Source organism: Cervus elaphus, chromosome 18 (genome assembly GCF_910594005.1).
Source record: "Cervus elaphus chromosome 18, mCerEla1.1, whole genome shotgun sequence".
NCBI classification, from domain to species: domain Eukaryota; kingdom Metazoa; phylum Chordata; class Mammalia; order Artiodactyla; family Cervidae; genus Cervus; species Cervus elaphus.
The window spans coordinates 18,524,974-18,549,595 of NC_057832.1; the positions used below are offsets into that span (position 1 = coordinate 18,524,974).

At 40.7% G+C, this 24,622-nt stretch overlaps 1 protein-coding gene and 1 non-coding gene across 4 annotated transcripts in view; one reads left to right on the forward strand and one right to left on the reverse strand.

The window, feature by feature from the left end:
- The window catches only part of CDK14 (cyclin dependent kinase 14), a 638,693-nt gene that overhangs the window by 152,866 nt on the left and 461,205 nt on the right, over positions 1–24,622 (forward strand). For all 3 annotated transcript variants that reach the window (XM_043873241.1, XM_043873240.1, XM_043873242.1), the window contains one exon: positions 13,040–13,134. In XM_043873241.1, the coding sequence (XP_043729176.1) occupies positions 13,040–13,134 (95 nt within the window). The remainder of the gene's footprint in view (positions 1–13,039; positions 13,135–24,622) is intronic.
- On the reverse strand, positions 442–513 carry TRNAY-AUA. Its single transcript has one exon. It is a non-coding gene; the product is annotated as a tRNA-Tyr (tRNA).

A 24,622-nucleotide genomic window follows, 5' to 3' on the forward strand; every position in this document is an offset into this window, starting at 1 on the left:
CCTAGAATTTGCTCAAACTCATGTCCATTGAGTCAGTGATGCCATCCAACCATCTCATTCTCTGTCGTCCTGTTCTCCTCCCACCTTCAATCTTTCCCAATATCAGTGAGTTGACACTTCTCATCAGGTAGCCAAAGTATTGGAGCTTCAGCTTCAGCATCAGTCCTTCCAGTGAATATTCAGGGGTGATTTCCTTTAGGATTGACTGGTTTAATGTCTTTGCTGTCCAAGGGCCTCTCTAGAGTCTTCTCCAGCACCTTCTTCTTTCTTTCACTTTTTATTTTATACTGGAAAGTGAAAGTTAAGTTGCTCAGTCAAAGTTGCTCAGTCGTGTTTGAGTTTTTGCGACCCCATGGACTGTAGCCTACTGGGTTCCTCCGTCCATGGGATTTTCCAGGCAAGAATACTAGAGTGGGTTGCCATTTCCTTCTCCAGGAGATCTTCCCAACCCAGGGATTGAACCTGGGTCTCCTGTATTATAGGCAGAAGCTTTACCGTCTGAGCCACCAGGGAAGTCCAGTCCTTTATATTGGAGTATAGGTGATATATGGGGCTTCCCTGGTAGCTCAGCTGGTGAAGAATTGCCTGCAGTGCAGGAGACCCTGGTTCGATTCCTGGTTTGGGAAGATCCCCTGAAGAAGGGATAGGCTACCCAATCAAGTATTCTTGGACTTCCCTGGTGGCTCAGATGGTAAAGAATCTGTCTGCAATGCAGGATACCTGGGTTCGATCCCTGGATTGGAAAGATCCCCTGGAGGAGGGATGGCAACTCACTGCAGGATTCTTGCCTGGAGAATCGCATGGACAGAGGATCCTTGCGGGCTATAGTCCATGGGGTCGCACAGAGTCAGACAGGACTGAGCGACTAAGCACAGCACAGCATAGGTGACTGATAATGTTATGTTAGTTTCAGGTGTATAGCAAAGTGACCCAGTTATACGCTTACATGTTACCTATACTTTTTCAGATTCTTTTCCCATTTAGGTTGTCACGTAACATTGAGCAGAGTTCCCTGTGCTATGCAGTAGGTCCTTGTTGGTTATCTGTTTTGAATATAGCAGTGTGTACGTGCAAATAGGAGCAGACTCAGGGAGGGTGGCAATGGCAACATCAACAGCAAATGAAGAGGAGGTTTCTGCGTGAACCGCAAAAGAGGAGTGAGGGGAACAAACCATGGACACTGTTAAGAAGCATGTGGTATCAGAAAGTGTAGTGGGGGGAGCTCAGGAAAGGCCAGGGGACTAGGGGCTACTCTCAGAGCCAGGACACCCTAGCATCACCATCAGGGGCATACTGGGGCTTTCTCAGGACAAGAGCAGCGTCTGGGACGGGACTTTGATGGCCCCTGTGGGTGGATGCATGCCCAGAGACCACGGGGTGTCTGCTGGTCTTTCTCCTTGAGTTCTCTAGAATATCAGACTGAAGCACCTTTTCAGGACAAAGCCTTGTACTGAGTAGACTTCTGTGCAGGGCGGGTTCAATAGGGAAAAAGAAAGTCCAGAAAGAAGTGTTGAAGTGAAACAAAAGGGGAAATCTCAATGTGTGTGATATTACCATTTTTGTTTTTTCTTTTTACTTCATGAAAACAGAGCAAAGAACTTTATTCCATAAAGCTATGAGAGCCATCTTGGTCATACCCTTCTCAAACTACTTAAACATTCCTCTTACTTAAAAATAACCAATAGAAAAGTTATTGGTTGAATCCCATACAAATCTGTAAAAAAGAGAGAGAATAAGGAGTAGCATATCATCTCTACGGATAATGAAAGCAGATGAGAAGGGGGCACAGTTTTCCTTATTGCAGATTTATGATGCTATATTTGAGAAAACCAAAAGAGTCAGTGGAAATACTACAAACAATAAGAGAAGTTAGTCAGATTGCAGATTGAAACATTAATATACAAAACCCAGTAGATACCATTGTAAGAACAAATAAGAATTAGTGTTGAGGTATTTCCCTGCTGGTCTAGTGGTTAAGATTCCAGACTTCCACTGCAGTGGGCGCTGGGTCGATCCCTGGTAGGAGAACTAAGATCCCACATGCTGTGTGGTGTGGCCAGAAAAGGAAAAGAATTAGTGTTGAAAACTGGTAAATAAAGCAAATGATTAAGCATTTATTTTCAGTGATTTCTATATGAAATTCACCTCAAGGTAATCTAGTCATCAATGAAGGGAAGTTTCTCTTTTACAAGTGTTATTTTCTCAGTTGTGTCTGACTCTTTGCTACCCCATGGGCTGTAGCCCACGAGGCTCCTCTGTCCATGGAATTCATCAGGCAAGAATCCCGACCAGGGATCGAACCTGTGTTTCCTGCATTGCAAGGCAGATTCTTACCCACTGGACCACCAGGGAAGTCTCCTTCCCTCCTTTTTGCCTAATATACAGTATTTACAGTCTGGAGATGATGTGAATACCATTCTTAGTGAGGTCATATAGTGTAATATGATTAACCTTCTTTGCTTGCACAACTTTTTGTTTTTGTTGGTTGTACTTACCTCTTCTTTTCACTTGTTTGCAATTAATACAATTAATTAATAGGATTTTAATCACAAATTGAGGCCCCAAACTATTTGATAAAACTAGAAAACTCCTCTGAAACAAATCGGAATCAGGTACTCTGTCGGGCTTTCGTCCCCTGAGATTGTCCTCATGCTTCTCCATTGTCCTCGTCCAGTCTGGACTGGTGCGTCTCCTAGTAGCCGTCAGGAGCACCGTTCATCCCTCCAAAGCTGAATGACCAGTCTAGGTTTTAGGATATGTAAGCCTCGCTGCTGTTTCCCGAGATGACCAAGAAGGGGCTCAGGCCCTTCTTTGTGCATTGTTTTCATTCAGTCTGATTCTTAATCCTCATTTTCATAATTCTTGGTGTCCCAGTTATGAGCCTTTCACGTTCCACCTCCTGGAGAATAAACCTGTCCTGGGGTCAGGGCTGGGCAGATGCCTGAACGGGAGAGTCTGGGGGAAAGGACTTGATCTTTAAATCTAATCTGACCAATCATTTTGGTTTTCACCCCTCCTTGAAGTGCAGCTTCCAATTCTTGAGTGTTTCAGGGATTCTGAAGCGTGAATTGACTTATTTCTTGTTGGTTCCCACCCTTGGTTTCCACCTGTGGTCATCGTCCTTGTCCGTGACCTCCTATCCATTTATTTCCCATCTCAAAGTTTTTGTTTGTATCTTGTCTGCGATCTTCCCCTTGTTCATTCAGTTGCTCCTCTAAGTTATAACTTTGCTTTCATTTTAATTCAGACTGGTGTATGGGGGAGAGATGAGACACTATGTGCTCAGTCACTCAGTTGTGTTCGACTCTTTTGCGACCCCGTGGACTGTAGCCACCAGGCTCCTCTGGGATTCTCCAGGCGAGAAAACTGGAGTGGGTTGCCATTTCCTTCTCCAGGGATCTTCCTGACTCAGGGATCAAACCCGTGACTCTTGTGTTTCCTGCATTGGCAGGCCAGTTCTTTATCACCGTGCCCCCTGGGAAGCCTGTGTGATTCTTTCACAGGAGGCTTACCAAGGGAACAGATTGAACAAGTGTGTGGGGTAAACATACACATACGCACAACATTATTAAAATGTTGAAACAGAGGAAATCCTGCCCTGGAATTCCAGGCTACCATGTTTAACTGGAACTGTCCACTGTTTGTCTCCTATTATATTAACTTCCTTTAGATCCTCTTTCCTGAGAGTTTCTTATTGAGTTTATCCTTTTCTGGTCCGCTCTGGGATGCCTTTCTTCTCTATCAGGGCACTTCTGTTATTTTGTGTGGTAAACGCTTTGCTTTCTTTTCATTTTGGGAGCTTTTTCTTCCATTCAGTATGCCCTGGAAAAAGGCCTTTGCTCTTTCTTGTTCAAGCTGGAAATAGTTTCTTTTTCTCTTTTAGCATGATACCGCAGTATTCTGTTTTATTCTGAGTCCTCTCTGCCCACTGCCTTTTTGTTCTCTCCCTGATTGTAGTGGGAGGGGGAATTTTGTCATACTCATTTTCACCGGAAGACTGTTTTCCTTTAGATTCCTCACTGGGCCAAAAATGGAAGTGGTTACCCTTCTTGTGCAGCATCCTGTCCTATTAGGTATGGGACATTGATCGTTGCGTATTCAGTGGGGCATTGAGATAGGATCTTTATGGAACATTTGATCATTTCATACTCAATGGCCTGAGAGTTTTATGATATGTTTTATTTTTAAATATTTTTTTTGAAAGATTGATAAGCATCCAAGGATATCCTTTATCTAAAGGCCACCAAGATTAATGTCATATCTTTATTTTACTGTTATTTCTTTGAAAGCATTAGGTATCTTGAATGGGCTCCAAGTGTACAGTTGAGAAGGAAGGGGAAAGTGAGCAGCAGGGAGGCAATGCTGCTCTTGTTTTTATGAGGAAAGCAAGGTAGCCAACTCTTATTTCTTGAAAATACCGTGGTAAGAACAGTTATGCACTATTGCATCTTCCCAACTATATACATCTCTCTGCTGTTCATAAACTGGTCATTGTCTATGTTAGGAGTCATGACTAAAATTATGGAACTAAGAGTGCCTTAGCCTTAGTGACCATGACATTCATCTGAACTTCCTGATTTTGTCCAGACAGTGGCACTTTAAAATTGAGACACAGACTTAGAGAACAAACTTATGGTCACCATGGGGGAAGGATAGGGGAAGAGATGGTTACGGAGTTTGGAATGGACATGTGCACTCTGCTGTATTTAAAATGGACAGCCAAAAAGGATCTACTGGATAGCAGATGGAACTCTGCTCAATGTTATGTGGCTGCCTGGATGGGAGGGGAGTTTGGGGGAGAATGGATATATGCGTATGTATGGCTGAATCCCTTTGCTGTCCCCCTGAAACTATCACGACATTGTTAACTGAGTATACCCAGTACAATATAAAAAGTTTTAAAAAATAGAGTGAAATTCAGGCAGAATATTATGGATGTGATTTTATTTAAATTGGTATATTTCAAGAGGTGTTTGACAGATTTTATTTATTTGTTTCAGATGAGTTTTGAGTGCCTACTCTCCCTGGGTCCAGTCCCTGGGTGGTATTTAACACTGACCCGGACAGCACAAACTTTCGTTCCCTTTTTCTTACCACCTCCTCCAACCAGGCTGTGCCCTTCAGTAGCTAGAACTATTGGCAGTGCTGTAGGAGACTGGTCCAAAAGAGAAGGGATTTCATTGAGCTGTGCTATCATAAGCTGAGCTTACAGAGAACAGATTTTCAGAAATTCATGTTTAGATTAGGGTCCTCTATGCTTTCTGCAGATTTCTCCCAAATTGACTTCCTTTCAGCCGGAGTGGGGGTGGGGTGGGGTGGGGGAAAGCTGCATCCCTTGACGGGCAGGCTCTGTTTGCAAAGAGGGGAGGAAGGTGCTAACTTGGAAATGAGAGTCCCACCGCAGTTCTCTGATGCTTGTCCTTGGGGATCTCATCTGGCATTGCCTGCTTCTTATGGGGACTAGGAAACTCCCAGATGGAGCCCCGCCCGGGACTTCCCTGGTGATCCAGTGCTGGGAGTCCGCACTCCCAGTGCAGCGGGCCTGGGTTCGCGCCTTGGTCAGGGAACTGACCCCACGGCCCGCAGCTAGGAGTTCAGGGATATTGAAGGTCCTGTGTGCTGCAGCTGAGGCCCAGTGCAGTCAAAGACATAGACAAAAAGAAAAGAGAAGAACCGAGACCCCTTGTCAGGTTGTCAGTATGTGGGGAGGTTGGGTCTGTTGCCCTGTCTAGCATCTAGATCTATTTTGTTACCCAGTTACCCATCGACTATGAATTATCTCAGTGTTGCTATGTTTAAAAGGGCTGGAAATGAGCAGGATGCTAGAGCCTGTTGTGAAGATCAAAGGCGGAAGAAAAATTAGCCAAGGAAGGTTTGACTTCAAAAATCCTTGTTGTTTAGTGAGGTCAGATAGTTCTTTTTTTAAAGAGAAGTTTATTTGTTTATATTGGGCTGTGCGTGGTCTTCACTGTTGCGTGCGGGCTTTCTCTAGTTGCGTCCAGTGGGGGCTACTCTTCTAGCCAGCTTCTCCTTGCAGTGACTTCTCTTTCTGCAGAGCATGGACTCTAGGTGTGAGTAGTTGTGGTGCACAGGCTTAGTTGCCCCCAGACATGTGCGACCCCTCCCTGCTGGGCCAGGGGTCAAACAGATGTTCCTTGTGTTGCAAAGCGGATTGTTAACCACCAGACCACCAGGGAAGCCCAGGTCAAATAGTTCTGATTGAACCTGTCCCACCTTCCCCTCACCCAGGCTCACACTTATTTAGTACCATGTAATAGAGCAGTGATTCTTATGGTTTTCCTACGATGCAGGGGATCATGAGCAATCTTAAGCAAGGGGTTATGTTTGAAGGTTAAAGTAGATTTTCAGTGAATTCAGTGTAAAACTATGTAGCCATATCATGGTGTCACTGCAGTGAACACTCAGGGATACTCGTGCAGTTTAGAAAAATCTGGTAAACACCCCATCCTTGTTTCTAAGAATGGGACTTCAGTGGATGATAGACTTAAGCATGATTGAAATCTCCTCCATTTGGGTGGGAGTTAGATCCTGCCAGTGTAGTAGTATAAAGAAAATAAGTTCTCAATTCCAGTCAACTTGGTTTGACTTCTAGCTCTAGCATTAGCTCTAAGATCTTAGATGAGTTACCTTATTTCTGCAATCTTAAATTCTTCATATTCAAAAAGGGATGCTAATAGAACCAACTTCAAGGTGGTGTTAACAGGGTTTAAATTTAGGTAACGAATTTAAAGTGATAAACTGTAATAAGCATAGACCATAGCAAACAGTCCATGTTGGCTGGTTGTTTTTGTTGATTCCATGACGAACCCAGAGCAGCAAGGGCCAGGAGCATCTCCTTCAGGACAAGGTGACAAACTCCGTTCGGCTGGAATATTACCTTGATTTTTTCATTATCCATGCCAGTGTCCCCTCCACTGATCCAGACAATTGACAGTTCTCTGTGCCTTTATTCTGTTAAAAAAAAAAAACTGTCTTAACATTATCTCATTAAATTCCGTGTCTCTATGCATGTAGTGTCTGTTAATAATTGCTGATTAGCCCTCTGTATTTCCAGTTCTCTAAAGTGCTATGTCAAACCTGCAGTCTAAATGGAGGAAGTGATTAAGCAGAGAATAGTGGCCCCATAAAGCCATTTCCATCCATCCATGCACCTGACATCAAAGAGCCAAAGATAATGTTAGGGTTAACTGCTTATTGGTTTGAGCTAGCATCTTTATTTAAAATGTGATGATTTAATGAAGTTTCAAGGGGAAAAAAAAAGGCAAACCAAAGGCCTGGACTTTAATTATCCAACAAAACAGGACTTCTCCTTTTAAATTATTCTTAGCTGGCTCCTTTGATTGGAAGTATTTTATTATTGGCCTCTCTAAACACTTGGCATTTGAGTTCCTTATTTATATGCAAAATAATTAAGATCAGAACATTTCTGTTTACTTAAAATAGGAGATTAACTTTACAAGAATTTAACTCTTAAAGCTCAGACCATCTCATAGACAGGGCCTGTTCCATGGACCCATTCTTTGGTGGACTAAAATAACTTGTAGAGAGGCACTACCTCTGTGTGATTCTTCCTGTTTTACAGCATGATTGATCTGTAAATTACAGTATATTTCCACAGGGTGTACATATCAGTTGCACAAGGCAAATCACATCGACTGTTTTTCCACCCAATGTGGCAAAATAATCATTTTCTGCCATCACGTTGTTAATAGAATGTACTTTAAGCATGGCAGTTAATGCACCCAAATCTACTCAGTTAGATAAATAGAATACTTTGTGTCATTAACATCTATTGCTTTATTTTTTTCTTATGGATAAATGAGATATAGCCTAAAAAAGAGTATTATCCTTGTTTTTTGAATTTCTTTAATTCAGTTTCCTCAAGTAGTAAATTTAATATGGTCCATGTCTTAAAATTACATAAACTAATACAAGGCAGTTTAGGAAGAGTGAAATATGTCATTTTTGGAAAATTATCTGCACCTTTCTAGAAAGATAAAATAATAGCTTCCTATTATGTTACCAGCTTTGTGTGACTGTGTCTTGGCATTGCTCTCAATACACATTAGCAGTTTATCTCCTAATAGGACTAAAGAGGTAATTTTCTGCTCCTTCTTTTTTCCTTAACTTAGATTGAATTTAGTCTTAAAGGAGCACAAAAGCAAACATACAGACTCCTCATTCTGATTTTAAATAATTTAGAGTGGAACTGTGAACACAATATTTTCCCCATTGAAGATCATTTTATACTGAAGTTTAATATAGGGTTTAAAATTTCTGTTTAAAACTTGGGCTCAGGAGGGTGATGGTAAAGTGTGACATTCTCAAGCTGTTTCTTGGTGATGAAAAATGCATGAGAACATAACCCACACAGGACTAGTCAGGCGCTTTTGAATGTAATTTTCCATCAAGTTTTACTTGATTCAACTCAACACGTGGTTGATGCTTTACAAGTTTCTTGAAGAAAAAAGAATAGATGGTCCATTATCTATTAATTTCTTCCAGTAATGTCTTTTGTTCGTTTTCTAACTGCATTTAAATGTCTAAATCATAATATCAACCTTTCTTCTTTTCTAGTATGTACACATTTATTTAAAATTTCTTTTATTTATAGATTTGCCTGCATCCCATGGGTCTTAAAATGTCATGTCCTCAATGCTGCTTAATTTACTTATGAATTTTCAATTTAGATTTGCTTTTTAATCCAACCCATATGGCTAGACTATTTATCTTTCTTTTTATTCTTATTAATAATTTCTAATTTATTGTGTTCAGAATTAGTAACTTGAAGTGTTTCTTACAGTTTTGATACTGAGGGTTTTTTTGTTTGTTTTATTTTGGTGGCCTAAGCTGTCACCATTTTTTGTGAATATTAAATGATGTGTACTTGAAAAGAATATATGTTAATATGCGTATGTTAAAATGTTATTTCTAATACTCAGGCCCACATATCTCTTACTTATTGATCATTGGCCTGCTCTGCTGATGTCTGAGTGATGTATGTTTGTCTTGCATTATCACTGTGGATTTCACACTTTCTCATTTTATTGTTGCCAGCAGTTGTTTCATACACTGCAAAGCTGTGTTGTTTGGCTCATACCAGTGTGTGCTTATTAAATTTCTTGGTGGATTTTGACAAGGACCTGCTGTGTAGCACAGGGAACTCTGCTCGCTGTTACATGTCAGCCTGGATGGGAGGCGTTTGGGAGTGATGGGTACCTGGCGTGTACGTGGCTGAGTCCCTTCCCTGGTCACCTGGAACTATCACAGCGGTGTTAATCGGCTGTACCCCAATACAAAGTAAAACGTTTTTTGAAAAGTAAATCTCTTGTTGGATTTTATTGGGATAAAATAATCTGTTTGCCGTTTTGTGGATTCTGTCTTGTCTGCCGTCAGTGTTGATATAACGTACAGTTTTGCAAAAATACATTTTTTCGCTAGATTTCCCTTTTTATTTTCAGATTTGCTCTTTTGTGTGTGTTTTTTTAATTTCTTTTGTCTTTTCTCAATAGATTGTCTTTCCAATCTGAGAACTTTCTTTTAATAGAGAAATTTTTAAATTTTTGTTTATTATAAACATTGATATGTCTGGATATAACTTTCTTATTTTATGATTTTCTTTATATGCTTTGTTACTGAGTATATGCCCCTTCTCTAACTGCCCCCTTCTTTACCCTCTTTTCCCTTCTTCCTTGTGCTTTTCTCTTACATTCTTTCTCTCCTTAACTTGTTTGGTATTTGTACATCTTATTTATTCTACTAATTACCATCTGAGTATTAATAGATGTACTAAAAATTATGCATGTGGAGTTAATTAGTATCTGCAGTCTGTCTTTAACAATCCAATAAATCCCGGTATGTTTTTATTTTTATTTTTCTACTGTCTCTTGCCTTCCTGCACTTCCCCCATCACTCTAGCTATAACTTATATGAGGATAAAATGGAATTCTGTATCTTTTCTTTCCCTATGGGTGGTAAAATTGCAACTTTTCCATCCCAGCTGATACTCAACTGTCTTGAGTATCAGTTGCTTAGTTGTCTTTTTCCAGCCATTGTTAAATCTATAAAAATACTATGCTGGTTGAAAAAATTTTCTGTTTAAATGTAACTTCTCCTTAGAGTTTTTTTTGAAAATTCAATTCAAACATTGACCTTATTACTTTTTCACCTGTGTACATTCTTTTAGTCACGGCCCATACATGTTTTATTTCATTAATTAAATATTTAATCTCTAAATCTCTGTTTCTGTTTAAAGAATATAATATCTTCTTGGATCTCTCTTAAGATACTGGTTATTTTTATTCAGTGTTGTTACTTTTTCAGTAAGATGTTGGTATTCCTGAAATGATTTGTGATTCTTGGTTGTATACTCATTTTTGTATTTTAGAATTGCTCTCAGCTTATTCTGTTTTCTGTACATTGTCTCTAGTGATTGTGTGAGAGGCAGGGACTACATTTTGAGGGAGGGAGATGTTTTATTCTTTCTCTGGTTATTAGCCGCTTCAGTCCTCTCTGCCTTTCCAGCCTGAATACCCACATTCTCAGCTGTCTCCTCTGCACATGGTCCTGCAGTTTGCTTGGGAGGACATTATGTGTTCAGCTCTGGTGATTAGTCTCCTATTTACCTAGAGGTTCCTAATTCTTTTATCTGTACTAGTTTTCTCCTACATATCAAGGCTCTAAGTCCCCCCAGTTTCTTCTTTGAAGTTTTGATTCAGATTACTTTTTGTACTTTAGAATTCCTCAAAATATGTGATTAAAAATTGACACTCTTTTTTGTTTCCCTTTTGTATTTCTGATTTATTGTTTTTGAAAAGTATCTTTTCAGTCATACTGTGGCATTCTTGGTAGGAAGGAGGTAAACAGCATTGCTCAATTTGGGGCATAGAATCTTTATAAACTGTGGGAGTCAGATTCATTGAAGGTAAATTGTGTTTTTTCATAAGTGGTATAAGAACACATGGTCAGGATAGTGTAACATTAAGTTCTTTCCCTAAGCTTCTAACGTTGGTTTATTACAGAGTACCCCACAGTCATTAGCAGCTTTTTATCAGTTACAAATGTACTTAAAACTGTGATTACATAATACTTTGAAGAAGTTATTAATGCTTTATAGAATTATCATTTTAATGTGTTTTGATACTATCTTTTTATAGAGACATTAAAATAACAGATAATTTATCCTCATAGAGGACAGCACCCCCTTTTTCTTGCTGTCTGGTGAGAGTGGGGTGGGAGTTGACCGCAGCAAGAGTGATGAGACCACTTGCTCTTAGCACTTCTGTGGTCGTAATAGGATGTATGGTTTCTTAAGGGAGAATGATTTTGTTGCAGCTGAACCTTAAGGATTGGTGTATGTGGACATAAGAGAGTTCATTTTGTAATAACTAGGGTTATCTGAATGTATTTGATTATTTGTATTATTGCTGAAAGGTATCAGAGGGATAACTTTATATGACTAAATTTTATACAGTCATGATTTCTAACAGGGGTCAGGTAGTAAATATTTTCAGCTTTGTTGGCTATATGATCTTTATAGCAACTATAATTCTGCTATAGCTTGAAAAGCATAAAAGTGAAAAGTGAAAGTGAAGTTGCTCAGTCGTGTCCGACTCTTTGCGACCCCGTGGACTGTAGCCTACTAGGCTCCTCCGTCCATGGGATTTTCCAGGCAAGAATACTGGAGTGGGTTGCCATTTCCTTCTCCAGGAGATCTTCCCAACCCAGGGATTGAACCTGGGTCTGCGGCATTGTAGGCCAACATTTTACTGTCTAAGCCACCAGGGAAGTCGAAAAAGCGTAAGACAATATGTAAATGAATGAGTGCGACTGGTTCCAATAATGGGCTTCCCTGGTGGCTCAGTGGTAAAGAACCTGCCTGCCAATGCAGGAAACACGGGTTCCATCGCTGGGTCTGGAAGATTCCCTGGAGAAGGAAATGGCAACCCACTCCAGTATTCTTGCCTGGAAAATTCCATGGACTGAGGATCTTGGCGGGCTACAGTCCATGGGGTTGCAAAAGAGTAGGGCACAGCTTGGCGACTTAAACAACAAGTGTTCCAATAAACTTTATCACTAAAACTTGATTTTCATATAATTTTCTCATGCTATGAACTTTTATTCTTTTTTAGATTCCTTCTGCATTAAAAATATATAAAAAGCTTTCTTAAGTTTACGAGATATGTAAAACTAGGTGGTAGGCTAAATTTTCCAGCCCCTAATTTAGTTTTTCAGGTAGTCATGTACAGATGTGAGAACTGGACCATAAAGCTAAGTGCCAAAGAACTGATGCTTTCAAATTATGGTGCTGGAGAAGACTCTTGAGAGTCCCTTGGTCTCAATGGAGATCAAACAAGTCCATCCTAAAGGAAATCAACCCTGAATATTCACTGGAAGGATGATGCTGAAGCTTGAAGCTCCAATACTTTGGCCACCTGATACGAAGAGCCAACTCATTGGAAAAGACCCTGATGCTGGGAAAGATTGAAGGCAAAAGGAAGGAGGGGGTGGCAGAGGATGAGATGGTTGGACATGAATTCGAGTGAACCCCGGGAGATAGTGAAGGGCAGAGGAGCGTGTGCTGCAGTCCATGGGGTTGCAGAGTCAGACACGACTTAGTGATGAACAGCAACCACAATTTAGAAGACTATATAATAACACGGAAAATATTCCTTTTGAGTGAAAAAAGCAAGGCTATAAAACAGTATCTGTAGTGTGATCTGCAGTGATGAATGTTAGAAAGCATTCATCAGCATAAAGAGAGCAGTAGAAGAAGTCACTGCTGGTGGTTCCCTGTTGGTGATTAGATCATGGGTAAATTTAAACTACACTGTATTCATTTGCATTTTCTTAGTTTTGTATTCTGAACACTTATTATGTTTTTAAAAATAAACATTCTTATATCAGAGAAGAGTTATTTAAAAACTGATAGAGAATCTACATTTTCAGCAAAATTGGGTTATTTATTGTTAATTAGTTTGATACAATCTGTTTTGTTTACCCTCTGCTTCATTTTTAGCCAACAAGTCCCAAATTTGGAAAAGCTGACTCATATGAAAAACTGGAAAAACTAGGGGAAGGATCTTATGCTACAGTATACAAAGGGAAAAGCAAGTAAGTTCACTCGTTTCTGAATATTTCATATCGAAAGTATACCTGCTCTCTTAGTACAAAATAACAGTGTATTTAAATAATTTTCACATACAGTAGACTTTCCTCCCTCAGGTTTGCTGTTATTTGTTGTTGTCTTTGTTTTAGCAAATCATTAGAATTGGTTTTTTCTGTGAGCAAAGTTTTGCAGACTTGCCCAGTTCGTCTTTTCTCTCCTACCTCTCCCCCACCTTTATTTTCTCTTTCTCTCCTTGGAGGTGGAACCCTCGAATGAGAATTCATTTCCAGGTGAATGATGTGATTGATTTCTTCTGGAGGTTTAGGGTTTGCTCAAGAATAAGAGGACTGATTTGACAGCGTCAAATGTATTGACCATTCTTGGCACCTTTTTAAACTGAGCTTTTACGCCATCTTTCAGAAGTAGTTAACAAACCACAAGCTCTTTCTTCCTGTCTCCTTTGGCCTCATGCTGTAAGTATTTCCACAGAGAGAAGCAGCTCTTCTTCCCCCCATGCTATCCTGGGATCAGGACACAGATTTGGATTCTTTAAAAAAAAATTTTTTTAAGTGAGGTAATTTTAAATTTAATTTGATGATTTATTTTGGCCTTGGTAAGTGGCATGTGGGATTCCTGACCAGGAACTGAACTCGTGCCCGCTACAGAGCCCCCACCCCTGCACTGGCAGGGAAGCCCACAAACTTGGATGCTTCAGAAGCTTGCCTCTGTATGTTCCAGATATGCCTCCTCCCTCTCCCTTTTTTATTAAGAACACAGAGTTACTGTATTTGGTAACATGTAACGTGTAAACTACCCTTGTTTTTGTCCCTCTTTTAAGTCATTATGAAAGATAGGAAATTCCAACTAAGCAATTAGTTAGCGGTAATTGAGTTACTCACTAAGGTAAGTAATTAAAGAGCTATAGAAGACAGTTCTGTGAAGGATCATTCTAAACTTGGAATTGGAAATTTTGACTGTTTGCTTATTGAGGTACTCTGGCTTTTCTGGAAAGTAGTCTTACGCCATTGTTCATAGTTTTTAAGTTAAGAAGGTGAAGCAATATTTCTGATAGAGGAAGATATATAAGTATGGAAATTCAGGAATGCTGTAGATCAAAAATTGAGTGTTAATTTTGAGATTTTATTTTTTACTTAAAAAAGCCTTATAAATTTTTAGTGGGAAAAAAATATGGGGAATGAAATAACAAAATCTAGAGGGCTGTTAATGACTTCATTCTGTCACTTGAGCATAATGGAGTATTATGATAATGGCTTCACTGGGTGGGTTAATTTCAACAGTGGTTGTTTCCCAAGTTTTCTTATTTTTTCCTAAGGAAAAATAGTATTCTACTGTATAAACTTAAATTGCATCTTTGATGTTAAGAAGGTGAAGATAACTACACTGCATTAAGCAATTGTTTTGTGTAAAGTATGATATATTCACTGTCTCAGTTACTCCTCACAACACTCTGTAAGATAGGCCCCATTATTATATTATTGCCATCTCTTCTGGACCAGGCATCTTGGTGCTTAGAGAAATTTAGTCCCTTGTCCAAGTCTGTACAGGTTATTAGTGATAGAGCTTGTCTTGGCTCATGTCTGTCTTGTTTGAGGTCATCTTTTCCTAACCATTATTCTTCCACAGGATAAGGTCTTCTTGGAAAGACTTGGTCCTGCTGTATTCCAGATGGTTCTCCCGGATGCTCTGACTTATTTTAACTGTGAATCAAACTGAAGCAAACATAGTATTTCATTACATGAAAATAGACAATCACTTTGCAGTGCCTTCCCACCAAAGATATGCTTACGTGATTTCCAAGTGCAAGATTTCAACTCAGATGCTTAAGATTTATGATAAAATCTTGAGACATAGTTGAAACATTCTCTGTTTATTATGCCTGAATAAAACGAAGACTGCTTTTTAAGTACCTACAATTTTTGAGAGGGATAGTTCTGGACAGTTAATACTTTTCACTCCAGCAGGTTTCAGTGTAACTTGTCAGCATTTCTTGAGCTGTTTAAAACTCTCTGGTCACATGTACTATTTAATTTCCTCCAGCTGGAGATGGAATCCACTGACCACTCACCTGCTTTAGGAGATGACAGGCTGCTTGACTTATTTGCCTTACAGTGGCAAGGTCAGGCCAAAGAACAATAGTCACATGCATCTAGCAACATTGGAGAGCTGAATTTGGTGTGTCTTCTGAAGCACTACATGATTTTAAAGAGTCAACTGAATGTCGGGATCCTTGTTCCAATACTACTCAGTCTCCTGTAGCTGTCTGCATCCCTACTTCCTTTTTTAAAAAATTTAATTGTTTATCTAATTTATCTACTTGACTGCTCTGGGTCTTAGTTGTGGCATATTGGATCTAGTTTCTTGACCAGAGATCAAACCCAGGCGCCATCCTTTGGGAGTCTTTGTCACTGGACCACTAGGGAAGTCTTCCTGCTTCCATCTTTAAATATTATCTTTAGCATCATCCTCAAGAGCAGCTATCATATTGCAATGAAGCTGCCTGTCATTTGTAGAGATACCACTGATACTTGAATGGTGAGCATTTTACATATGTGTAAAGTGTCAAGTTTGGATTTTGCCATAGAGCTTATTAGTTTGCTAGACTGCTAAAATAAATAGCATAGCCTGGGTGGCTTAAACAACAGGAAAGTATCATCTCCTAGTTCTGGAGGCTAGATCTAAGATCAGGTATTGGCAGAGTTGATTTCTTTCTGAGGGTTGGTGCTGTAAGACAGAATGTGTTCTTTGACTCTCTCCTAGCCCGTGAGGTGTCCCAGCGATCTTTGGCATCCCTGACTCTATCCTAGCTCGTGAGGTGTACCTGCGATCTTTGCGTCCCTGACTCACTCCTAGCTCGTGAGGTGTACCAGTGATCTTTGGCGTCCCTGACTCTCTCCTAGCTCGTGAGGTGTGCCGGCGATCTTTGGCATCCCTGGCTGTCTCCTAGCTCGTGAGGTGTGCCAGCGATCTTTGGCGTCCCTGCTTTCTCCTAGCTCGTGAGGTGTGCGGCGATCTCCTGACTCGCTGGTGTGTCACCCTGATGTCTGCCTTCATGTTCACATGGTGTTCTCCTTTGACATGTTTGTCTCCACATCCCAATTTCTCCTTTTTATAAGGCTAGTCATTTTGGATTAGGGCCCACTATAATGACCTCATTTTCACTTGACTACTTCTGTAAAGATGCTATGTCCAAATAAGGTCACTTTCTGAGGAGTTAGGACTTAGAACTTTAGCATATCTTTTTTTGAGGGTACAGTTGAATCCATAATACTCATTCATTTCAGACCTCACTAATTTAGCATCAGTGTGCATGGTAATATTCTTCTTTACCATCTCCATTTATGATCTATGTAAGTCATCTTCTATTTCATGGTTCAAATAAAATAAGCAAAGAATATCCCCCCCCCCCCCAGTCAAAAGATTTGTGTAATTTTTGACTTTGATACTGTTGCTGTTAGCCATTGTTTAGAAACCTGGGAAGAAATAGAAAGATTTTTTTATTACTCTTGAATTCTCTTGGGTTTCTTGATCCTGTAACAGTACATAGGCTGGGGAGAAGTTGTCTGAGATTCCTATACTGTGTAGCTTTTTGGTAATGAACTTGCTTCTAAAACGTGTGACTGATTAACTGCAACCATTTCAACATAAAACACTCACAAATAAGTTTTCTTATTAAAAAGAAAAGTTTTGAACCTCCCACAGTTTCATGTTTGAGTAGAGATTTGTTTTGTTTTGTTCTCTAGCTTCTTAATACTTTCTTTGTGCTTATGTGTGTTTATGTTTGGGATGGGAGGCAGTTTATCATCACTCTTGCTACTAATCTTTTTCCTGGTTTGATTTCCTGGTTTTGTTCTCTCTTCTAAATCCCTGTAACATTTAATATAGGATTAAAAAAAAAATCATGCAGTGTATAATACTCTACATTTTAAAACTTGTGGCATTTAAAGATACCTTTAGTTCAGCACCTTGAAATCATCTGTTTTCCAAAAGACGTTTTGTACATTCAGAGACTTGTTCACGTTTTTTGAGTTTTTAAAACTAATGGCGAGTGTTCACGATAGTGTTCTTATGCTCCTTTTGTGCTGTAGGTAGACAGAAAGAAACTTAGATACAGATTCTGCCCTCAGGAAACTTAACAGTTTTGAAGGGAGATGGTCCATATACTATAAATAACTCTGTATAAGTTAGAATGTTGTTATTGTAGTTTAGTCACTAAATTGTGTCCGACTCTTTGCGACCCCATGAACTGCAGCTTGCCAGACTTCCCTGTCTTGCACTGTCTCCCAGAGTTTGTTCAGACTCGTGTCCATTGAGTCACTGATGCCATCTAACCATCTCAACCTCTGTCGCTCTCTTCTCCTCTTGCTCTCAATCTTTCCCAGGATTAGGGTCTTTTCCAATGAGTTGGCTCTTCGCATCAGGTGGCCACAGCATCTATCTATCTATCTGTCTATTTATATATATTCTGTATAAGCTAGAATGCAGTCAGAAAGGCCCACAGGAAATGGTGTGAAATTTCAAAAAGAAGAATGTTGAGTAAAGTATTTATTCTCTCCAGTGGTGACTGATTGAATTCATCGCCTCATGTGCTTTTAAACCCAGCCTCCTTCATCACTGTGTGCATCTGTAGGACTCCTTGGGAGAGTTTTCCCAAAGTCTGTTAAAGCCTGAGGGCCATAAAGTAAAAGCAAGCTGCTTTATTTGAGTTATTGTGCAAATTTTCATAAAAGCACAAGGGTTGTGTTTGACTGTTAACGTGGGATTGGTGTTAAGCAACAGAACTTGAAAGGGTTGGCAGGTTGTTCATGGGTGGGCACATGAATGGCCGGCTGTTGTAGGTAGGAGCTGTGAGCACCAGTCACTTCAGCTCCCAGATTTGGAGTGTGGTGGGCTTGTGTGTTCCTCACTGCACTGGGATCTGCTGGGGGGTTGCACCTGCGTCTCCTCCTCACCCCAGATGCTTGAGTTTTCCCGGGCTCCACCCCCTGCCACGAGTGGTGAGAACCTTTACTCTTGCCTGGGACAGATTCCAGACTCCTCCCTTTTCCTTCCTGTGTTATCTACAGAGGATGGAGACTGTAGCTGCTTGTTTTTTAAATGAGTGTATTTCTTAATTTGGCTGCCTCAGCTCTTTGTCGGGGTACTGTTTTTAGCTGTGGCATGCAGCGGGAAGCCGGGCCTACGGCATCGGGAGCGCTGAGTCTTAGCCCCCGAACCACCAGGGAAGTCCTATTGGTGCTTGCTTTTGATTTTCTCATACTTCTCCTGTCATTTAGAGGAAGAGAAACTGTTCTCTAGTTCCGTCTCTGGAATTAAGAGTATTGGACTTAGTCATCCCATGGATGCTCCTGATTTCTGGTCATTCTCTTTCCTGCTTGTCTTCAGTTTCTGTTGAGGTGAAGATGCCAAAACCTTCCTCCTGCGGGAGCCCGCTCGACAGAGAAGCCTGCCCACACTGGTGTGTGCCAGCTCTGAATCGTTATCTCAGAGGTCAATAGGAAGGAGCAATGGAGGAATTTGCTCACTTTTTGTAACACAAGACTTATGTGATTGAAAATGCCAGTCTTCTTTTAGCGTGTCTTTCTGCCAATTTGTGCCAAACAATTGAACTTGAAATCAATGACCTCATAAATTGAGAGACTACAGCCAAACCAAGGCTGAAATATACTAAATACATTTCAAAGAGCTCTTCAAAGGCCCAAGAGAAATAGGGGAAAGAAATGCTGTTAATTAAAACAAGAGGTAGCAAGAAGAAAGGCAGTGGCAGTTAACCACCTTTTCAGAATATGTGAGATTAATGAGGCGGTGGCTCTTGCTGCTGGGCCCTGAAGGTCAGCTCTACTGAAACACCCATCAGGAGAGTGTGAGGAATTCTACAAGCCAGAATCCCCCAGACGGAGAACCCTGGACTCCGGGCTCACTGAGGTCTTGGTCTTCAGTGTTGACACCTGGACCGTCATGCTGACTTTCAATGTCTTGAGAGGTTATCTACCCTCCAACAGAAACTGTACAGAAGAGAGACAAATCCGATTACATTTTATGGGCTCTGCTGCTCTCCGCTCTCAATCGGCCTGCTCTGATTTCCTTCTGACTTTGGGTCCATTGGCTTACTGTCACAGATCACTTCAAAGATCAAGCCTGTAAGCACACTGTCCGTCACATGGTATGAAATACGGCAGCAGGCTATGATAATGCAGTCAGTGTTAGTTTTGTAATTTAATGCACAACGTACGGCATTACAGTGTACATCAAGAGACACTGGATTAAAAATGGAATGAATGGAGTTTGCACCGTGTAATTTCCCAAGTGGCTGCTCATTGTGTACAGATGAATGTTGGAAAAGTAGAGTTTTTTATCCTTACCTAGTCTGAGGAGGATGACAGCCCCCAAACCGGCATCTACTAGTTTTATTTTTCGAAATCTTAAAGCCTATTCAGATTGCAGACTCAGCCCAGACTTCCTTTGGAAGAAGAATGCAAGGCGTTGCAAGCTGGTTCGCGGGCACAGCTGGTTTCCTTTGGTTTGCAGCAGATACACAAACAATACCTAATCTTTTTGACAAAAGTGACAATGAGGATATTGTTTAAGCAAGAAGCATGATTTGAATCATTAGACTAAACTGCACGGGGATAGCTTTCCTATTAAACAGTATTTTCATGATAGCCTCTGTTAGCCATTTTCATTATCAGGGTTCTTTGATCATTTGATTAGGAGACCCTCAAAATAATCAGTGATATTTCCTGTCTTTAGGGTTGTAGTCTAGCTGGTGAAAACAGACACATTCTTTGGAATTAGGAATCCTTTGAAAGAGTTAGTGTAGAATATCCAATTATTATGATGTCAGAGAACTCTCTTGTTGTTCAGCTTAAGTGGTTTTTGAGGAGGGCTCGGAATGACATGATGATAAGATTGGTTTCAGTTTAAAGCAAACCCACATTCCTGAGTTGCTTCAGTATCATTGTCATCCTTTTAGTTTAAACCAGGATGCATTTGCTGATGCCTGGAGACATTTTTGCTTTCATAACTCGGGGAGGGGTAGTGGTGTTACTGGCATTGAGAGGCCAGGGGTGTTGTGAAACATTGTACAAACGGACAGGACAGTCTCACACGACAAAGAACTGTTTGGCCCAAAGTGTCAGTAGTGCCACATCTGAGAAGCTCTGGTCTCAACAAGGAATGTGTAGAGGCATTGCCCATTTAAAAGAGCTCTTTCCATTGGAGACGTTTACTAAGCTGGTACCGTGTTTGGTGTTCTGGGCCAAGCAATGGATATGTCGTTGTTGTTCGTGTTGCTAAGTCGTGTCTGACTCTTGCGACCCTGTGGGCTGCAGCACGCCAGGCCTCCCTGTCCTTCACCACCTCCCAGAGTTTGCTCAAACTCATGTCCATTGAGTCAGTGATGCCATCCAACCATCTCATCCTCTGTCACCCCCTTCTCCTTAATGGTGGACCAAACTGGGTTTTGCTTTCCCTGGGGCCTGTCATCTAGTGGAGAAGGCAAAAATGACTCAAGTCAGCAGCCTGAGTGCTCATTGCTCAGTCGTGTCTGGCTTTTTTGCAACCCTATGGACTGTAGCCCGCCAGGTGCCTCTCTCCATGGGATTTCCTAGGCAAGAACACTGGAGAGGGTTGTCATTTCCTTCTCCAGGGGATCTTCCCGACCTAGGGATCGAACCCGCGGCTGTTGCGTTTCCTGTGTTGACAGGTGGATTCTTTACCATTGCACGGCCTGGGAAGCCCCAAGTCAGCAAACGAGTTACAGCATCTGTAATTTTAAATCACATAAAGGAAAAGAGAGCTAGGAGAAATAATTAAGGTAGAGGGTGGTGGCTTCTGTGTTTATGTCAGGGGCAGCGGCAGGCAGTGTGCCTACCTTATGTGAATGGCCAGTGGAAGCCTTGGTGATGAGGGGACCTTTACACTTAAATCTGGAGAAGGAGATGTAACCAACCAAGTAAAGAGCAGGGATGAGAGGGTTTCCCATCAGACCCTGAAAGAACTTGGTGTTTTCTGCAGACTCAGAGAGCCCCGTGTGATTGGGGATTCAGGGGAGATTGGTATGATTTGAGCTTTGAAAAGTTGTCAAGGCCTTGAGAATGGTCTTAGGAATGTTCTGCTTATTTATTACTGCAAATGAACTACCTCAAAGCTTAGAGAGTTAAAACAGCAACTGTCATTTATTTTGCTTGTGAACCTACTATTGCGAAGGGCTGGACAGGAAAAGGTTGTACCTGTTCCATATGGTATCATTTTTCACAGCTGAACAGGAAATGAGGGATCGATATATGATTCACTAAATGGATATAAAATGGAATTATCTAAAATGCTCAATTAGAGGGGGCAGAAGAAGAAGAAGGAAAAGGATAAATGAATGAATAGAAAACAGTTACAAATAGGATAGATATTAATGCACTTATGAAAATCACTTTGAATGTAATTGGTCTAAATACCCCAGTTGAAAGACAGAGATTGTCAAACTGGATAAAAAACAAGATCGAACTAAGTATATGTGCCTTACCAAAAACCCACCTTAGGTATAAAGACTCAGGTTAAAAGTAAAGTGAGAGAGAAAAATATACCATGCTAACTCTAAATAAAGGAAAGCTGGGAGATTTCTTAAAAAACTGGAAATAGAACTGCCATATGACCCAGCAATCCCACTTCTGGGCATACACACCTAGGAAACCAGATCTGAAAGAGACACGTGCACCCCAGTGTTCATCGCAGCACTGTTTATAATAGCCAGGACATGGAAGCAACCTAGATGCCCATCAGCAGACGAATGGATAAGGAAGCTGTGGTATATATACACCATGGAATATTACTCAGCCATTAAAAAGAATTCATTTGAATCAGTTCTAATGAGATGGATGAAACTGGAGCCCATTATACAGAGTGAAGTAAGCCAGAAAGATAAAGACCAATACAGTATACTAACACATATATATGGAATTTAGAAAGATGGTAATGATAACCCTATATGCAAAACAGAAAAAGAGACACAGATTTACAGAACAGACTTTTGAACTCTGTGGGAGAAGGTGAGGGTGGGATGTTTCAAGAGAACAGCATCGAAACATGTATATTATCTAGAGTGAAACAGATCACAGATTGGATGCATGAGACAAGTGCTCGGGCCTGGTGCACTGGGAAGACCCAGAGGAATCGGGTGGAGAGGGAGGTGGGAGGGGGGATCGGGATGGGGAACACATGTAAATCCATGGCTGATTCATGTCAATGTATGACAAAAACCACTACAATATTGTAAAGTAATTAGCCTCCAACTAATAAAAAATAAATGGGGGAAGAAAAAAGAAAGCTGGAACTAGTGATATTCATTTCAGACTAAGCAGACACTTCTGATGATTCTAAAGACCATCAGGGGTAAAGAAGGGCATTCCATAATGATAGAGAGGTCAGTTTTCTAAAAAAGATACGAAAGTTCTTAAAGTGTATGTATCTAACAATAAAGTGTCAAAACACATGGGGCAAAAACTGATAGAGCTGAAGGGATTGATAGGCAACCCCCCATAGTAACTGGAGACTTGGACCCATCTGTCTGTCAGTAACTCATAGATGAAGCAAGAAGGAATGTTAGCAAGGAATAGATGACCTGAACAACAGCAGAATACAGAAGTGGAAGCAGCCTGTGTGTTGAGATCCATGCCCAGTACTGGAGGGACCCCTGTCCCCTACTTTTATCAGTCAACTGTTGTAAGAGACCAGATTCAAGGGAAGGGGATACAGACTGCTCTCCTCAGTGAAACATGTCAAAGAATCTTTGGGCCATGTTCTCATACCTCACAGTACAGTTTGGATTTCATTTTAGTCTGGAATTCAGTCTTTGCTCTTACCTCTGCACAGAGTTCTTTCCCTGGTCTTTTCATTTACTACTTTTGCATTAACCTCACTCATTTTGTATCTTATTTCCAAGAGGGACAAAGACTTTTTGGTGTGAGGTGCTTTTTGGAAAGGAGTACCTTATGTACTGGTTTGCTCGGGACAATCCTGATTTATGCTTCCTGTCTTTGTGTAATTATTTATGGTGCTCATTTTTGCTAATTCAGTGTTTTTTTACTATTCGCTGTCTCCATTTGGATGATAAAATATGTGATCACCTTCCTTATGTAGTGCTTTATTCCTCTAGAACTTGACAAAAAATTTTGCCAAAAAACCAAAATTCCATTGAAGTATTTTACTGTGGAATCCGGTTGAGTATTTAGAAGCATCAATTGCAGTGAACCTTGGAGATTTTTTGAATTGTTTGTGATTATCTTGAACCTCTAATGAAGATTTGTCAATTGATTTAAAAAGTTTCATGGCTAATTAGTGAATTTTAGGTACAGCACACACTCTTGGACAGCAAGGTATGGAGGCTAGACTTCAGGAATTTGGTGAAACAGCAACTGATCAGTCTAATCATATGACTTACCCAGATCCCTTACTACTCATGCCCTAGAAGACAGGCTCAGAGTCATTCAAGGTAAGAGAAATATCGGACATTTGAAACATGCATTGAGTAAGCTGGGGCTTGGGTGAAATCAGGAACTTTTAGAGCCCAAAGCTAATAGTTTTTACTGTGAACGAGTTTTAGTCAAATGCTGACTGTCTTGTTGAGCCCTGATGTGTACAAAAGGAGTATGTTAAACCATTATGGGCATTCATCTTGAGTCGCGTCAGTTGAGTCCGTCTCTTTGCCACCCTATGGACTATATGGCCTGCCAGGCTCCTCTGTCAATGGGATTCTCCAGGCAAGAATCTGGAGTGGGTTGCCATGCCCTCTTCCAGGGAATCTTCCCAACCTAAGGATCGAAACTGACTCTTAAATCTCCTGCACTGGCAGACAGATTCTTTATTACTAGCACCACCTGGGAGGCCCTCACTATACCATTAGGAGCAATTATAATAATCGAGATATGGCATTTACTTGACAGTTTCAGACTACAAGTTGTATAGAGTAATCGAGTGCAAAATTGGATTGTAGACCCTGTTGATTTGGGGTGACTTTTAAGGAATACGAGATCTGGTAGGTCAGGGGTTTGATCTGATTCTTTCCCTCAGTATGCTTGAGTTGCCCCTGAAATTCAGCTTCAGGCTCTTGTATTTTTTTTTGGGGGGGGGCATACCCCATGGTGTGTGGGATCTTACATTCCTGACCAGGGATCGAACCCATGCCTCTTGTGCTGGAGGCGTGGAGCCTTAACCACTAGACCACCAGGGAAGTCCTCCAACTTCAGGTTCTTGTTTGTTGCTCTGTTATAATTAACCGGAGAGTGTTATAAGATAGTACAAGCTCAGCGACTTTTATGAAGAAAAATATCCTGAGCTCAACAAATCTCAGACAGGAAATTATTTTAAACATCCCAGGCATGAGACATTTCTCATGCTTAACGGTTGATTCCAAGCAAATATGTGTTCCCTTCCTTCTAGGGTTCAAGGAGACAGATATATATAAATTTCCCTGTATAAACAAAT